The sequence below is a fragment of the Nesoenas mayeri genome (assembly GCF_963082525.1).
Source record: "Nesoenas mayeri genome assembly, chromosome: 4".
In the NCBI taxonomy this organism is placed as follows: domain Eukaryota; kingdom Metazoa; phylum Chordata; class Aves; order Columbiformes; family Columbidae; genus Nesoenas; species Nesoenas mayeri.
Window position 1 is genome coordinate 14,867,177 of NC_137540.1, and position 16,461 is coordinate 14,883,637.

At 39.1% G+C, this 16,461-nt stretch overlaps 1 protein-coding gene across 3 annotated transcripts in view; it reads right to left on the bottom strand.

Annotated features, from left to right (window-relative positions):
- SCLT1 (sodium channel and clathrin linker 1) overlaps positions 1-16,268 on the bottom strand; it is a 47,770-nt gene extending 31,502 nt beyond the window's left edge. The window contains exons 1-7 of one of the 3 annotated variants that reach the window (XM_080343575.1): positions 16,113-16,268; positions 15,839-15,983; positions 13,371-13,435; positions 9,825-9,880; positions 9,320-9,452; positions 6,526-6,591; positions 4,084-4,154 (exon numbers count right to left, since the gene is read on the bottom strand). In XM_080343575.1, the coding sequence (XP_080199701.1) occupies positions 4,084-4,154; positions 6,526-6,591; positions 9,320-9,452; positions 9,825-9,880; positions 13,371-13,435; positions 15,839-15,872 (425 nt within the window). In that variant the 5' untranslated portion in view covers positions 15,873-15,983; positions 16,113-16,268. Of the gene's footprint in view, positions 1-4,083; positions 4,155-6,525; positions 6,592-9,319; positions 9,453-9,824; positions 9,881-13,370; positions 13,436-15,838; positions 16,003-16,112 lie in introns of those variants that run through there. The other 2 variants (XM_080343577.1, XM_080343576.1) reach the window with 2 other exon arrangements.
- Positions 16,269-16,461: the final 193 nt, after the last annotated feature.

The following is a 16,461-nucleotide window of genomic DNA, read 5'->3' on the forward strand; positions in this document are numbered from 1 at the left end:
AATGTTTGATCTTAATTCATCTGAATCATGCACATTTCTCCTACAAAAAGTACTTTTAAATTTGTGAGGACATTCATTTGTTTCCCACCCAAAATTGAAAATGTGCTGTAAAACAAAACAAAATCTCAAAACCTAATATAACAAGGAAAAAAAAATTAAAAAATAGAAAGAGGTCATAAAACTCAAAACAGCTTAAGTAATAAAAATGCAGTTTTAGGACCAAACTCAGATCAGAGGTGTGTGTTAAACAAGGAACAAATTGATTCTAAAGATGCACCTTTTATTCTCCACCGTGCATCATATATTTAATGTAATCTTGGCAAGTAATCTATATTTAAAAGCTTCAAGATTCTGAAATGCAGATACCTGCTCTAGTAATGCATGTTCAAAGTGTTTTGTGGCTACGTATATCAGATTGTATACTATATATTATTTTTAAAATACCTATACTATATATTAATTTTAAAATATCTAAACCAGACTTTTTAGCAGGGTCTGTTATGACAGGACAAGGAGCAATGGTTTTAAACTAAAAGAGGGTTTTCCATATGTTGCTACAAATTGCTCTGTCAATAAATGACTTTGATCAAAATCCAGGGATGAGCATCACCCTTTCATTACTGTATCTGTTGCAGTGTGAAGTGCTTATCACTCTAAATATTGGGCATTATACAAATTTCAGCATCTCTAAGTCTAAGTGCTATTCACAGATACTAAAGTTACGGTGTCGCAATCCCCACAATAAAAGATACAGGTTTACATTGAATGAGTAGATTTGTTAGTGCTGAATACTAGTCATCATTGAATATTTATTAACGAATTTCTTAAAGAGTGGTTGTATCCAAATTTTTTTGCTGTTACAGCAATAAGAAATAGCTGTTTCTAATACTAAACTTTCACTCCCTGATTGGTGAAGTAAGTCACAGTTTACTTACTAGAAGAATTTTGTCTTTATTTTTAAATTTTGTTTGTACAATAAATTTAGGACCAGAACCTGCTTACAAATTCAAGTTACATTAACCACTGAAGATGTGTTTTTCAGAGGGACTTGTTAGCACCTCTCATGTTTTATTTGCCCAGATTTTTCCACTGAAAAACTATTTTCAAAAATAGTGTTCTTTGGAGAAGGAAAATGGTGTGACAAGCAGTCAAAGACTGAGGTAGCATTCAAGGTATTTGCTAAAATAAAGTCTTTCCAAACTTGGTCATCACTTGCAATTTATTTGTGCATGTGTCAAGGTTTTGATTGCAGGGTGACAAACCCTGGCAGATGCTTTGTTAACCCTCTCTCGTCCCTATCCTCTCCTTGAGCCTCCTCACTCCCCACTACATACAGGTGATAAGAAGGCAAAGAAAGACAAAAAGAGTTGGAAAAGATTAAAAATGTTTTACTAATGCTACTAATAAAATAGAAAATACAAAATATACAAAACTAATCTTAAAAGTCCCAGGAAAGATCAGCACTGCTCCAGCAGCAGCACAGCCTGCACCCAGAAATCCTGGACCGGACACTACAGCCAACCGGAACTGGATTCAGCCTGTCACTAGGCCTCAGTTTGCAGAGACGACTCGCAAGGTCCTCTCCTAATGTTGGCCATAGGGAAAAGGGACGAGATCCTCGTGATCTCCCACGTTCATATGATGTATCACATGAATAGGATGGAATACTTACTTGGTCAGTTTTAGTCACCTGTTTCAGTTCTCTCCTCCTTGCCCCTCTCACAGGACATGTATCCTTAACAGCAACCTTGCATTCCATTGCTATGTCTACCAAAATATGTATCCTACTTTAGAAAAGTGCAGTTACTAAGAAGACTTCAGCTGAAAAGACAATTCACTAAAAGATAAACTTGTCTTGTTTTTAACAAAGCCAGGATAGCATACTACTATCTAATTCTTAAAAGAGAAAGAAGAACATTTTCAGATCCTCACATTTTTGGAATTTCTTTCCTTGCAGAGGATACTGGTATTGCGTTACTGTTTGGGGTATCTCATTCATCTATAAATCTTCAGTCCTGCATTGACATGATTACATTTATTCATATAATAAGTGGGTATGAGAGCAATTAGCATTAACTGAACCTATTTTTGACATTCAATAAATAACATCAACATTTGGTTTATTATTGCATTTGTAACATTTCCAGTCTCCTGATGTTTTTAATTAAAACAAAACAAAACAAACTACAGGAGTTGCGATTTCCTTCAGTCCCATCTTTTTTTTTTTTTTTTTAAAGGAAACTCCTTTTTTAGGCTTGTTTCTAGGAGTTAGATTACATTTTTTTAACGATACCACTTTGATAAAATAATTTAGAATATGGCATGACAGCCAAAAGGCCAAAGTCTTTCATTTGTAGCCCTGTATGCACACAGGGACCTGTATAACTGTCCACATGGCAATGAGCCTGCATAGTAGAAGTGTGTGTGTTTTCTGCTTTAACTGCTGCTTCAGGAAGAAAATATATTAACAGGTAGAAGTCCCTGGGGACTGACTGAAAGCTAATAGATCATCTCGTTCTGATGAGATGTCCACGTGCCCAAATATATGTGCATATTTTTGCTTAGTTGCTGGTTTTTAAGTAGTGAAACTGTGAGTACATTTTTATTTACATATATTCCTTATGCATGCAAGTATCCACAGGGTTAGAGCAGCCTAGTCATCTTTATTCTTGTTTCAGAACACTACCTTTATAATTTAATAGGTTCTAGCTGGGCAAAACTGCTCAATGTATGTGGCCTAAGTCAATCAAAGCAGTTAATTGCATACCACTAATAAACAGACAATTGGTGGTCTACGTTTTAATGATCAATATTAATAATGTAACAAGTAAACCATGAAACTAGGCATTTGTGTTGTATTACTGAACACACACAAATCTGTGAACAGTCTTCTATAATTGAGTACTGATCTCACATACTTCCTTGCTTGCTTTTCTATATGGACACCCAACATCTATAATAGGAAGCATGGATGAAGTGCATGCACACATGTGCACATATTCTCCCTTTTTGGGAGGTACATGTCCCCATCTGCACATCCTTCCTGCTGGAGGTGCAGGTCTCCAGCTTGTGCTGCTTCCCAGAGTCTGCTAAGCGTGCGCTGCTAAGAGAGCACCCCTTGAGTTCCCAAACACACGCCTGATATCCTGGTCTCCATTTACTTCACTCTGTGCTGCCAGCCTGCCAGCTGAGTGCAGGCTGCTCACACTGTCTGGTGTGGCAGCTGCTCTCAGACATGGGAAAAGGTGGCAATGCCCACGGAGTGACACCTGGCAGGGTCCAACACACCTTCACTGCTGGGCTGTCACTCTAAGGTCTGTCACCCACAAACACAAGTTTTCATGCTTCCTTTCAAGCTGTCTTCTCAGAACTCTGTTCATAAATGTTTAATCTGGCTGATAATGATCATGAGCAACCTTTGCCATTGTTACTCTACCCATAGCATTCTTGGTTTTGGACAAACAGGTCTCAGAGGAATCTTGTATCTCTACCTAAGGGCACTGATTACACTCACATTCCTCTCAGATTAGCTAGAAGTTCTTGCAGCCCTAAAAGTGGTATATGTTATCTTCACAAAGCTAATGACAGCAGCTCTACATAGCTCTAAAGTAACTCCTGCAGGGATGCTCAGAGAAATCTTTACCAGCTGTTTCTTCAACATGAAGTTACACAGAAGTAGTTTGCATGGATTTTATAGCATACATTGTACACAATTCTAATACTTTTGGATGTTTTTAATAGATTTACATTGATTTATAGTCATAGAGTAACAAGTCTGGATTTTTACAAACTGTATTCTAATGAAAGCCTATCTTCAGAGTCAATTTTGCTGTGATACTGACACTTTGTTCAAATGTTAAACATTTCAGGAAACAGCTGGATCAAACAAAACTAACTGGAAATATGCTACCCTAACAATAATGATGCACACATTTGTAATGAACTTAAGAGGCATTAACTGAAACTATTGTAACTATCACCATCAAATCAGTTTGCAGTACAAACAATGCCCGTGAGACAGCAACAGGTTAGAAAAACTATAGAAAAGATCTTAAATAATTTTAAAAATTGCCTGGCTTGTACCTCAGCTGTTTTCGTAGCTCCTCTAGTTCCATGTTCTGTGCTGTTACAGTTTCCTGCAACTGTCGATTGCTCTGCAAAATAAGGAGATATTTGTAACATTCTCTATATTGGATTGAAAATGTTTATATTTATATATATATATATAGAGAGAGATATATACAGATATATATATATATAATTGTTATAGGGCATTTTTACATTACATAATACCATAAAAATAGCTGATAAGGGCTATTTAACACCGTGTCTGGTCTCCAAGTGCCCAGGTTTAGGTAGAATACTGTAGAAAGGCAACCACCGAGTAATGTTACCTAATTCTCCCCTTCTTTAGGGAGTGTAAAAACTTTCCAAGTTGAGAACTATAATAGCTCAGACCTACCACCTACATTTCCATCCACTTTAGATATCTAGAATAGCTTGTGGCAATGAGTATCACAGCAGACCACATGTTGCTGGAAATAATTCTTTTGTTTTAAATCGGCTGTTTATTGACATGCTTAATGCTCTCCAGCCATGAGGCAAGAAATCAGGAGCATGTGTTTCTCCTTCACTTTTTCCATGCCAGCCATAGTGCTGGAGGTGTCATTCTCCTTCAGCTGCCTTCTCATGTGAAAATCCTTCCATATTTTCATTACCCTACTGGCCTTTTCTAGATCTTGCATCCCCTTTTGAGATACCAGAGATGACTACAACTGCAGCCATCATTCAAGATGCCATTGTACCATGGACTTAAGCACAATAGTCCATCCCCGTCCCCCCCCAATAATTGCCAACTTCCTATTTTTTTGACTGTTGCTTCCTACCTCTAAAATACCTATTCTGAGTGATAATTTCAAGACCATCGCAGAGTACCCAAAGTGAAAGCTCCCTCTTGCCCACATGCATTATTTGGCTTTAATACCAATGAAATGTCAGCTAAAACTCACTCAGGTACTCAACATCATGAGACCTCCCTGCAGATTTCTGCAGTTCACTTCAGTTTTCATTACCCTAAATAGTATAACATCACTAGTGAACACTCAATACCGAACCTCATTTCCAGAATATTTATAAATATGCTTAATACCTTCAACCCAAGCACATCTAGGAAACTCATCTGTTTTACCGCAATAAAAACCTGACTAGTTACTCTGGCTCTTCACTGCCCATTTCTAAGTTCACTAGTTCAAGAGAGAGCATGCTTCTTTATCCCGTGACATCCTGAGGCCTTGCCAAACAGATAATGCAAACAAATTGATTACCTTAATCTTAACATTATGTCTTTCAAAGAGTTCACATATTTCACTCTTTCCTCTCCACATCATTTCTTTCCAATTTTATTAAGCATTGATTCTATGTTGTTCAGATACCTACTACTGATTTGCTTGCAATAGCAGATCAAATTGCTTTAAAAGCTCATCATTTTATTTGCTTGAAATTGTTAATGGACAGCAACACCTCCAGCAACTCTGAAGTATCTATCTTTAGAGAACAGTTAATTTTGAGACCATCTCTGACTACATAACGTCAAATTTCCTCTGAGTGCATTATTTTGCTTTTACGAATACTAACAAAATGGCTTGGAAAGAAGACAGCTGCTTTGCAAGATACAATTCTGTAGTAATCTGCATTATACTACTCAACATTACGAAGTGCTCAATTGGATTATTGTACTGTTTCCAGCACCAAAGATCAAGAATGATGACACAAAGGGAAAGAATTTAAAGGTGAGCAAGAAGAATGATTAGATATCTTAAAAACATAGTCAAAGAACAAAGACTTGACTTGCTTTGAACAAAATAGAAAAGACGGAGAAAGGGAAAAGATGGCAATATAGAAGTTTTCAATAGCAGAGGCACCATGACAAATACAGAGTCATCTTTCCTTCATACCTACGATATTTCACACCATAAAGACAGAAGAGAGCAAATTGCCTAGAGCAGGTTAGGAGTCTTTCTGCACTGCCAGTATCCAAGACAAACACTGATCAAAAACCATACAGGAATCAGATCTTGCAGAGAAGCAGCTGCTCAGCTAAAAACTTCACCATGTCTTTCACTTCACTTTTCCTATGACATTAACATTGTCACTCCTGGAAGTCCTAGGATAAAGCTTGGAGATGAAGTCTCACAGTCCAGGGAAGTGGATGATGCGCTAGATTAGGCCTCAGAAAAATTCCTAAAAAAAAATTAGTATGTAAACTTACCACTGACTTCTTGAACAAAGAGCTCACACAATATTAAGAGCTAATCTCTCAGCCACCCTGATTTGGTGTTTGGAGTTCAGGAAAAAAAGCCATTGCTGCTCTATTTTTGAATAGTGACTAGAGAAGTTTGCAAATCTGAATGGCACAAGCTCTTTGCCAGGTATCTATGTGTGACTTTGTTTTTCTTTTGTACTTTGAAGCTCTAGTAGGAAAAAAACCAAAATTTATTAGGTCACTGTTTAGAAGGTTTTACTTACCAACTCTATTTTCTCATTGGCTGTACGCAGTTTCTCAATCAACTGTTGAAGGCTAGTTAGTTCATTCTAGAACAAGAATTCAGAGTTTCTTATAATCATCATAAAAAGTGTGTAATTAAAGAGTTCCATGGTCAATTTAAAACATTTTCAAAAAAAAGTATATGTGTTGCAGAAAATTCAATATGCCTGTGTAGATTTTTGTTAGATTACTTTTAGCTGTTAACCTAGTAATCTGGCAAATTAAGTTTAGTATTGAAAAGCATATCTGAATTTCACTCAGTTACGTATTGCCTCCTTCCAAAACTCATAAACTATTACTATCAAAATATGAAAGCATACATGAATAGTGTCTTTAAAGAGCCACACAGACTACAATGCTACTTAGAGGAATTTGCTAAGCAGATCAGCAGACATGTACCCCTTCATAATTAAAAATAATGCCTGTATGGACACACTTAATTTGCTCTTTGCCATATAGAATGTCTTGTGTCTATACAAAAACCTGTTAGATTAAACTCTTGAGTCCCTGAACTTGAATGCTATTTTCCTAGGAAAACCAGCATAACAAACAAAAAAAGAATTATCTGCAGCATGCCAAGTGATTTCAGAGCAGAGAAGATAATCCTGAGCTAGAATATGTACTGTGTGGTGTTTATTTAACAGTCTCAAGGCCAAGTATATGCCTGAAACCTATTCCAACAACTCCCTAATTTATGTCCAACCCTTACAATGGTCTCCTCTCTCATCTTTGCTTTCTGTCACTTCTAATTCTAGTTGGTCTCACCCATTTACCTCTGGTAGCTATTTTCTGCTCCACCATTAAAAGCAAAACCTAAAATAACACGTATTTAGCTGAGAAGTCTTTTTCTATGGGAGACCAGTAGCATTTAAGAATAAAAGGCAGCTCAACCTCACTCTTGTTCCAACGGCATTACAATCCACCAAGAATTTAGTTACCAATGAGAAGTGAAATCTGCCAACCCTAAATTCTGCAACAGCTACCAATGACTCTGTGTGCTCTACCATGTGTATGTTACCAGTAACTGACAATGCAACAAAAAAATAACAGAAGGAATAGGAGCAATAAGTTGGAACTACACACAGGTAAAATAGTCCTCACAACTATTACTTGGAATAGTTATGAAACTTGACAGAGCACAATAGCTGTACAGATGTTTTACCCGATTCTTGGAAAATAACATATTGCTGAGGTGGACTTAGTAACACAAAAGAACAACAACAACAAAATCCTTAAAAAATAGATTTGTTACATAGGTGAATTATAACAGTGCCCACAAGTCTGGTGTACTTGAAAACAGAAAGCAAATTCTAAAACTCTGTACTATCTTTTTATAGACCTAGAAATATCAACAGTGAGATGGACACATCCATGAAGTTTCTATTAGTTCTTCACACGCTGAGCATCTTCACAGAGCTTGTCAGAGCAAACCAGCTTCTTTTCTGAACTAAGATTTACTGAAAGACCTTCCCCAGAAACAGCAGCAGAGAAACCAGCTGCTCAATACAAGCTAGTGTTAGAAGAATACTGGTGAACTTTATTCTTCATCTGTTTCCACATGCTTCTTTACTGAATGACAACAGGAAATAGAGACTACTTTTTCCCACTACCCCACTGTGATCTTAGAGACAAAATTCAGGATTCAAACATATGAGAACAACATGAAAGACTTCCACCTTAGAATTCAGAAATCTTTAGCAGCTTTTTCAGATGTTGAACTCTACTGAAGATTTCCAACCATCCAATTCAAATTTATTATTTATATGCAAATGCATATCTTGTGCAAATACACATTTATCCTCAGTGAACTCCCCTAGTTCCTGTCCATACATTTGAAATAAAGAACCTTTCCAGTCCTAACAGTGTATTGATCTGATTAATCAGTGGTCACATCTGACCACTCAACTTCAGATGACTATTACAGAAAATAATTCACAGTACTGGTAGAACACCACCCCCCGCCCCCCACCCAATTCACTTTGATTACACAAACCCAGATTCCCTACATTCTAGAAAGACATACCAAAATTAATAAAAATAGAACTGAAAATTACTTTCAGATTTTGCCTTTCAGCCATGAGAATCTGTGTTTCAGTTGTACCTTCCTGGCACTGCTCCTGGAATTGCTTAAGCTCCTGTAATACTTTCTGCCAGACAAAACAATGGTTTATATAAAATACTCAATTAGATCACATTTTCCTTCATGTATTATTCTCTAAAAAGAGAAGTCTGAAGTTCTATTTTGAAGAAATGCCATTTTCTGTACTTATCTCTGTATATATTAAAACTACACAGACAAAATACCAAATTCAGATGCAAAAAAGCAGATTCTTACAAGTTGAAATTCCACCTACAAGTGAATTGCAAGTTTTATGGACTTTTTATAGCTCAAACTTACAGGTATTTACTGTAGGTCTACAGTATATCTAATATTCAAATACAATTCAGCTGTCAATTTAACTTCAACTTAATCATATGCAGCAGGACTGATACATTATAATAACCTCAAAATTTTTGCTTATCTTCTCAGATTTAATTACTACTTTCTATATCTCATATATACTTGTCTTCTCACATCACATTACAATGTTATAATCAAAATGACAAACTACTCCGAACATTTTAACTGAACAAAATATTTCATTAATTTTCTGGCCAGGGATTCAATCTAAAGTCAACTAGGTAAAATTACAGGCACAAATTAATATTAAAAACTTCCTACATGAATCCAGGATAGGAGGAAATAAAACTGTAAAAGTGTTTCATCTCACGCACTTGTTTCATCACTTGTAGTTGTTCTTGATAGTTTCTCACTGTTTGTTCATCTCCAGGAATATCAGTTCCTGGTGGCATGAAAGGAAGAGACTCCAGGTGGTCCTCAACAGCACGTTTCAACTCCACATACAGCCTGAAATTCAAAAAACTAAGTTCAGCAAAGTATTTAACAGGGATTTTTTTAACAACTGAAGTACACCATACCTTCCATCTGTACATACTGTTTACTTCCAACTCATATTTAAATCTATTAATCAAGTTATGCTCTATGAACACAAACAGTTTGAAACAGCTTAACAGCTAGTTAAGAGACACAGTTAGATCTGCTAAACCTGGTGTTGTAATCTATATTAGGCACTTCAAGACTCCAACATTAAGCTCGTGAGTATAAAATCTTCAACTATTAAGTAGATTCAAAAGATTTCAAGGTCCTAAAAAAAGATTAAGTTTTAGAAATTAAAAAAAAAATAATCAGCAGCAGTAATAGGGCAGTGCAATTATTTACCGTTCATTTTCCTTGATGACTTGTTCACATTTCAGTCTCATCTCACTCACTTGTTCCTAACACAAAAACATGCAAGAGTAAGCATTCATTTCAGTGACACAAACTTCAGTAATTCATTCTTTCACTTTTTAATTCCAACTGATACTGTAAAAGATGGACAATTTAATTCAGTGTAATACAGTAAATGAAAGGAAATTTCTTTTGTAAGGAGAGTCACAGGATGCCCTTTAAATGTAACCGTTGCTAAGTCTTGTTATACCTGAGCATTCAGAAGTCATTATGAGTGTTAAACTTGGCTTTTGAAATTCTCATAGCTGTTACAGATTGATTCTTAATTAACTCAAGTTCTTTTAGGGATACAGTGGATAACTCATCTTTTATGCAGCAAAGATTTGAGATAAGAGTTTAGGACTTAATTGAGTAGAAATTTCAGTTACATGAGTCAAATAGACTGTTTTGTTAACTAAACAGTGCAACAAAAGCATAGTGCTTCAATTGCCTTCCAAAATCGGCCAAGTTCAAAAATGGTAATTGCAGAATCTTTATGATGGACAGATCGAATTAAGTGCACTAACCAAAACCAGAGTAAAACTTCTGCATGTAGATCACAAGCAAAAATTGCCTTCTGTATGCATCACGTTTTAATTATTAAACATACCACTTTGCTTTTTAGTGCTTATATGAAACATTTAAAAGTTCAGTTTTTCTGTGGTTCAGAGGACAGTCCCACCACCTCCACCTTAGTCTCCATGATAATACACATTTAAAGAATTTTTTGAATATGAAAAACTATTAAGAATGAAAAAAGCTGGGTATATTGACACTAGCAAGACTGAGCTGGACTGCATAGCCAAGATCAAATGTTTAGAGAAGAGGAGCAATAACTGGTGCATCTGAATATCACCTAGGAAAGGACCTGCATCCATATCAGAACATCTAGTGAAATAAAACATGCGTGTTTCATTTCACAACACCACTTCTCCAAACACTCAGTACACCGTGCAATTTGGACAGTTTTCCAGCCTCTTCATGGAAAGCTCTCCAGTCACTTGAGGCAGACCATAGGCCAGCAAGTTTGTGAAGCATGGTGCAGGCATACTTTCCCCTATATATTCTGGGCCCCTCAGTTCAAGAAGGACAGGGAACTGCTGAGAGAGTCCAGTACAGGGCAACAAAGATGATCAAGGGAGTGGAGCATCTCCCTTATGAGGAAAGGCTGAGGGAGCTGGGTCTCTTTAGCCTGGAGAAGAGGAGACTGAGGGGTCACCTGATTAATGTTTACAAATATATAAAGGGTGAGTGTCAGGAGGATGGAGCCAGGCTCTTCTTGGTGACAACCAATGGTAAGACATGGGATAATGGGTTCAAACTGGAACACAAGAGGTTCCACTTAAATTTGAGAAAAAACTTCTTCTCAGTGAGAGTAAAACAACACTGGAACAGGCTGCCCAGGGGGGTTGTGGAATCTCCTTCTCTGGAGACATTCAAAACCCACCTGGACACCTTGCTACGTAACCTGATCTAGGTGTTCCTGCTCCAGCAGGGGGATTGGACTAGATGATCTTTTGAGGTCCCTTCCAATCCCTAACATTCTGTGATTCTGTGAAAAACTAACGGCCTGACACTCACCCTTTACATATTTGTAAACATGAATGAGGTCACCCCTCAGTCTCGTCTTCTGCAAGCTAAAGAGACCCAGCTCCCTCAGCCTTTCACAGTATCACAGTATCACAGTATGTTCTGGATTGGAAGGGACCTCAAAAGATCATCTAGTCCAATCCCCCTGCTGGAGCAGGAACGCCTAAGTGAGGTTGCACAGGAACATGTCCAGGTGGGTTTTGAATGTCTCCAGAGAAGGAGACTCCACAACCCCCCTGGGCAGCCTGTTCCAGTGCTCTGTCACCCTTACTGAGAAGAAGTTTTTTCTCAAATTTAAGTGGAACCTCTTGTGTTCCAGCTTGATCCCATTGCCCCTTGTCCTATCATTGTTTGCCAACGAGAAGAGCCTGGCTCCATCCTCATGGCACTCACCCTTTATATATTTATAAACATTAATAAGGTCACCCCTCAGTCTCCTCTTCTCCAAACTAAAGAGACCCAGCTCCCTCAGCCTTTCCTCATAAGGGAGATGCTCCACTCCCTTGATCATCTTTGTTGCCCTGTGCTGGACTCTCTCCAGCAGCTCCCTCCCTGTCCTTCTTTAAATGAGGGGCCCAGAACTGGACACAATATTCTAGATGTGGTCTCACCAGGGCAGAGTAGAGGGGAAAGAGAACCTCTCTCAACCTACTAACCACTCCCCTTCTAATACACCCCAGGATGCCATTGGCCTTCCTGGCCACAGGGGCACAGTGCTGGCTCATGGTCATCCTGCTGTCCACCAGGAGCCCCAGGTCCCTTTCCCCTACACTGCTCTCCAACAGGTCATTCCCAAACTTATACTGATACCTGGAGTTGTTCTTGCCCAGATGCAAGACTCTACACTTGTCCTTGTGTAATTAAATTTATCCCCGCCCAACACTCCAGCCTGCCCAGGTCTCGCTGGATGGCAGCACAGCCTTCTGAAGTGTCAGCCACTCCTCCCAGTTTGGTGTCATCAGCAAACTTGCTGACAGGGCACTCTATTCCCTCATCCAAGTTGTTGATGAACATATTGAATAGCACTGGTCGCAGTACTGACCCTCAAGGAACTTCACTAGATACAGGACTCCAACTAGACACAGGCCTCCAACTAGACTCTGCCCCACTGACCACGACTCTCTGGCTTCTTTCCTTCAGCCAGTTCACAGCTTCCTTCAGTTCACCTCACTACCCAATCATCCAGTCCACACTTCCTCAGTTTAGCTGCAAAGATGCTGTGGGAGACTGTGTCAAATGCTTTACTGAAATCGAGATTGACATGACTGCAGGTAGTTTTACAGTTTTATATGCAACCCAAAGCTGTTGTTCTGTCTGTACTGTTATCATATACAATATCCCACATGATCACTTTCAGGTTTATGTTCAAAAAACTTTGAGCGCTGGCCCAATTTGATATAATTATCTTTTTTTTCCCTGGAGAGGCTCTGATAGAAAGCATAATTGCATCTGCATTTAAAAAAACAATCCTAAATCTGTGCAAGTTCTAAGTTAATTTCCATGTATCTCAGCATCAGCAAAGTGGTGATGCCTCATCTTCTGCACAGACTCTCAGAGAGCCATATGGTTCCCAGCTCAAAAAGTTACCTCCACATGAGACCAATCTCTTACAAAAGAGAAGTCTAAAAAGTGAAAAGGTCTACTAAAGTAGAAATCAAGTATTCTTTCAGGGATATATTCTCCTGAAGATTACCAGGTTTTAAAAATGCGTGAAAAGTAACAGAATTCACTGCTAAGGCAGTTTTTTTCTGCTATTGCCTGGAAAAACAACAAGCAACTCTAGAGTTGTGTGATGGACCCAACACAAGGCCAGGCCACACCGCAGCAGGCTATGCTCTATGTATGCAAATGTTTGTCTCCAGTTTCATAACAAAAATTCTTAATACTTCCATCCCTAGGTTCACATACCTGCTTAACAGTGGTTCTGAAAATATCATGTATTTCATACTGTCCAAGTGCCAAGGGCCTCTGATCTGCAAAATACAATGTTCAAGAATCACAGCTACAACATGGGCTGTTATCTAGATAAACCTGACAGCAGTCAGAAATAAGCTTAACAGTGTAGCGCTTTGAATGCACATGTTTCATAAAATTCTTCCATTTAGTACAATTATTTTAATGAAAATGGGACCTGAAAAAGCCTAAAAAGATGGTGTAATAACAATGAATTCTATTTCTTTAGCATTTGCTCTGCTTTCTTCTAGAAATTTTTAAAAATGGAGTTTCTGCCTAGAAACCCCACAAACACATACACGTTAATGATCCACAAGGCCTCAATATGACAAATCACATTGTGTGTCCAATTCAATTAGCTGGATGTGTGACAACTTCTTGTTGTGAACTCAACCCTGCAGTTCTCAACAAACGTTCAAAAAATTTGGGTCAAAAGAGCTTCACTGATAAATGGATATAAGCATTCAAGTACATCCAGAACAAACCCAAACATGAATGAAGAAATGCAGTCTGTCAGGAGATGCTTTCTCTAAAAGAAGCAAAGCATAATGAATAATGAGATTTCATACTGCTGAGTTAGAACATCAGCTAAGGCATCACTCTTCCTTATTCATCTGAACTCTGGCTATTGGGATTTCAGAGACGACTTGCACTACAAATGAAAGAACCAGCAGAAGGCTGCAAGGGAGAAATAACAGCTCTTTCTACTGTTCATGGAGTGTTCCTTGTTCTAACAGATACATAAAAATCTGAGTGACACCTTTGTAACTGGAATGGGTAAAGAGGAAGAAAAAGGAAGTCAGGAAGGTAATGCAAACGTTTTGATTTAAAACAACTTTTTGCCTATTTTTCTTTATATACATCCAAGTGGTTCTTTTTGTGGTTCTAATCTCCTAAATGAGACAACAGAAAAATTATAGAGGGGATAAAAATGAGTAAAAGGATATCGAAGGACATGAAAGGCAAAAGTAGCCAACCTCCTCAGGCACAGCAGTCTGCAAACATCAGAGGCCACAGGTGCAAAAGGGGTCAAACCTTCAACACCACTTACAGGTGAACTCACCTGCAACAGTGAATCCCTAAAGACATTCTGATAAAATAATTTATGTATTTAGTAGCTTATCACAAAAATATGTAATTCCTCTATTTCATTATATGTTTTTGTGATAAGCTACTAACCACAGCTAAAACTCAATTCATAACTGATCATTTCATTCTGAAAACCTCCTTTACAGCTACATACTTAACACAACAGGTATTTATGATACAAAGCAATATTTAGTAGTGCTTAGAGAGCATCTTTATGCATATTACACATATTCAGCATTTTAGAACTTAGATTTCACACTCATAAAACAAGAGGAACATCAATCCATATACTGGACTCAGAGCAAGTCTCAAATCACTTTGTATGCAAGCCAACTTCAAATTTGTCATTTGGCAGCCTTCAAAACGCATGAAGTTTTTAAAAGAGAGAATTCAACTCCTTGATAGAACAGGCAACTCTTACTACTTTACTATGAATTTAGTCTGAGCTCTAGTTAGAGCGTAATGATTTATAAATAAGAAGCTGTGCCCAAACAAACTAAATCCATATTATAAAGCAAAACCAATATTAGAAAACACACAATTTGTTCAAATCATGGTATAATAAATACTCATGCAAAACTTGATAAAGATATGGGCTTATGAGCTGGTCTATCATCTTTGGCCACCCAAAGCTGTCATACAAAATTTAGTATCAGTTAAAATGTTGAGGTTCAAGTGATGCACAGGCATAGCACTTCATGCACTATGATCTTGTCCTACTTCCTACTGTGCTATCAAGTTTTCCCACAACACTCATTAGTGACAGTAACATACACGGGACAACATATCAACTCATTGTCTATAAATTGTGCAGAGCAATTTTTCCCAGTATTTTGCTTATAAGTAATGAAACTGTACTCTGATTCAATCATATTAAGCTTAAAGTTATCAAAATTGTAACAAGGAACACACACTTAAAAATATTGATTTTAGTTCTTAAAGCAAATGTTCTGTATAACTGGCAAGGTAGCTTTTTGTCTTTCAGGTACAAGCCAAGCATAGGAGGTGCAGTAGTTTCTTAACCAAAGAAAAGAGGTGTTATTTTTGGCTGTCAGCCTCGTTAGCAGCTTTTAATTATTACTCTTTTGATATCGTTATTCGCTACAGCAAACACTAGAAGCACTACAGAATATAAATAAATCCTCATTGCTGCAACCACATGCAAAGGGGTTTCTACCCTGTGTATAAACTGACGCTGACTCCCAAGAGGCAGTGGCCAGGCCCAGGCTCCTCCGCTCCGTCCTTCCAGCAGCCCCGGGACACGGCCGGGTGTAAGCCGCGCCGTGCCGGGAGCAGCCGGGCAGCCCAGAGCCGACCGCTCGCACAGACCTCACCTGGTTCTGCCGCGCCAGCGAGCTCAGAGGCCATATTTCCAGTGCAGAGCTCCACCGCCGCTCAGAGTTCCACTCAGGAAAGCCTGAAAAACCTCAGGAAAAGCCTGTGATTTCCAGGCTCGCCGGCGGACACGGAAGGCGAGAGCTACTCGAGAGAAAGAAGCACGCAGTAACGTCCTTCCCTCACCCACCGGCTCGAACCTCTTTCGGAAAGCAAAGCCGCGGTTGCTGCTTTGGGGAGCTGGGGCAGCAATCACAGTCTTCCCTTCCGTACCTGCCGCTCAACCCGGCGCGGCGACCTCGCCGCCACCGCCGCCCGACAGGGAAACGGCGCCCAACGGCACCCGCGCGCCCCAGGAACGGGCGCTCCGCTCCGCTTCGCCACGCGCCCCGTAACGGCTAACAGAACGAACAACCGCCGGCCACTCGCCTCGCGGGCGCCTCAGCTCCTCCCTCCGCACCCAGCTGCAGCCCGAAACGGCACGGGGGTCACGTGGCAGTGGGGCGTGTCGTTCCGAATGTCAATCTTCCGCCCGGCCCCTCCCCCGCCCATACGAGTGCGCGCCAGCCTGGAGAAGAGACCCGGCGGGGCGGGCTGAGGGAGCTTGTGCGCGCACGCGCTG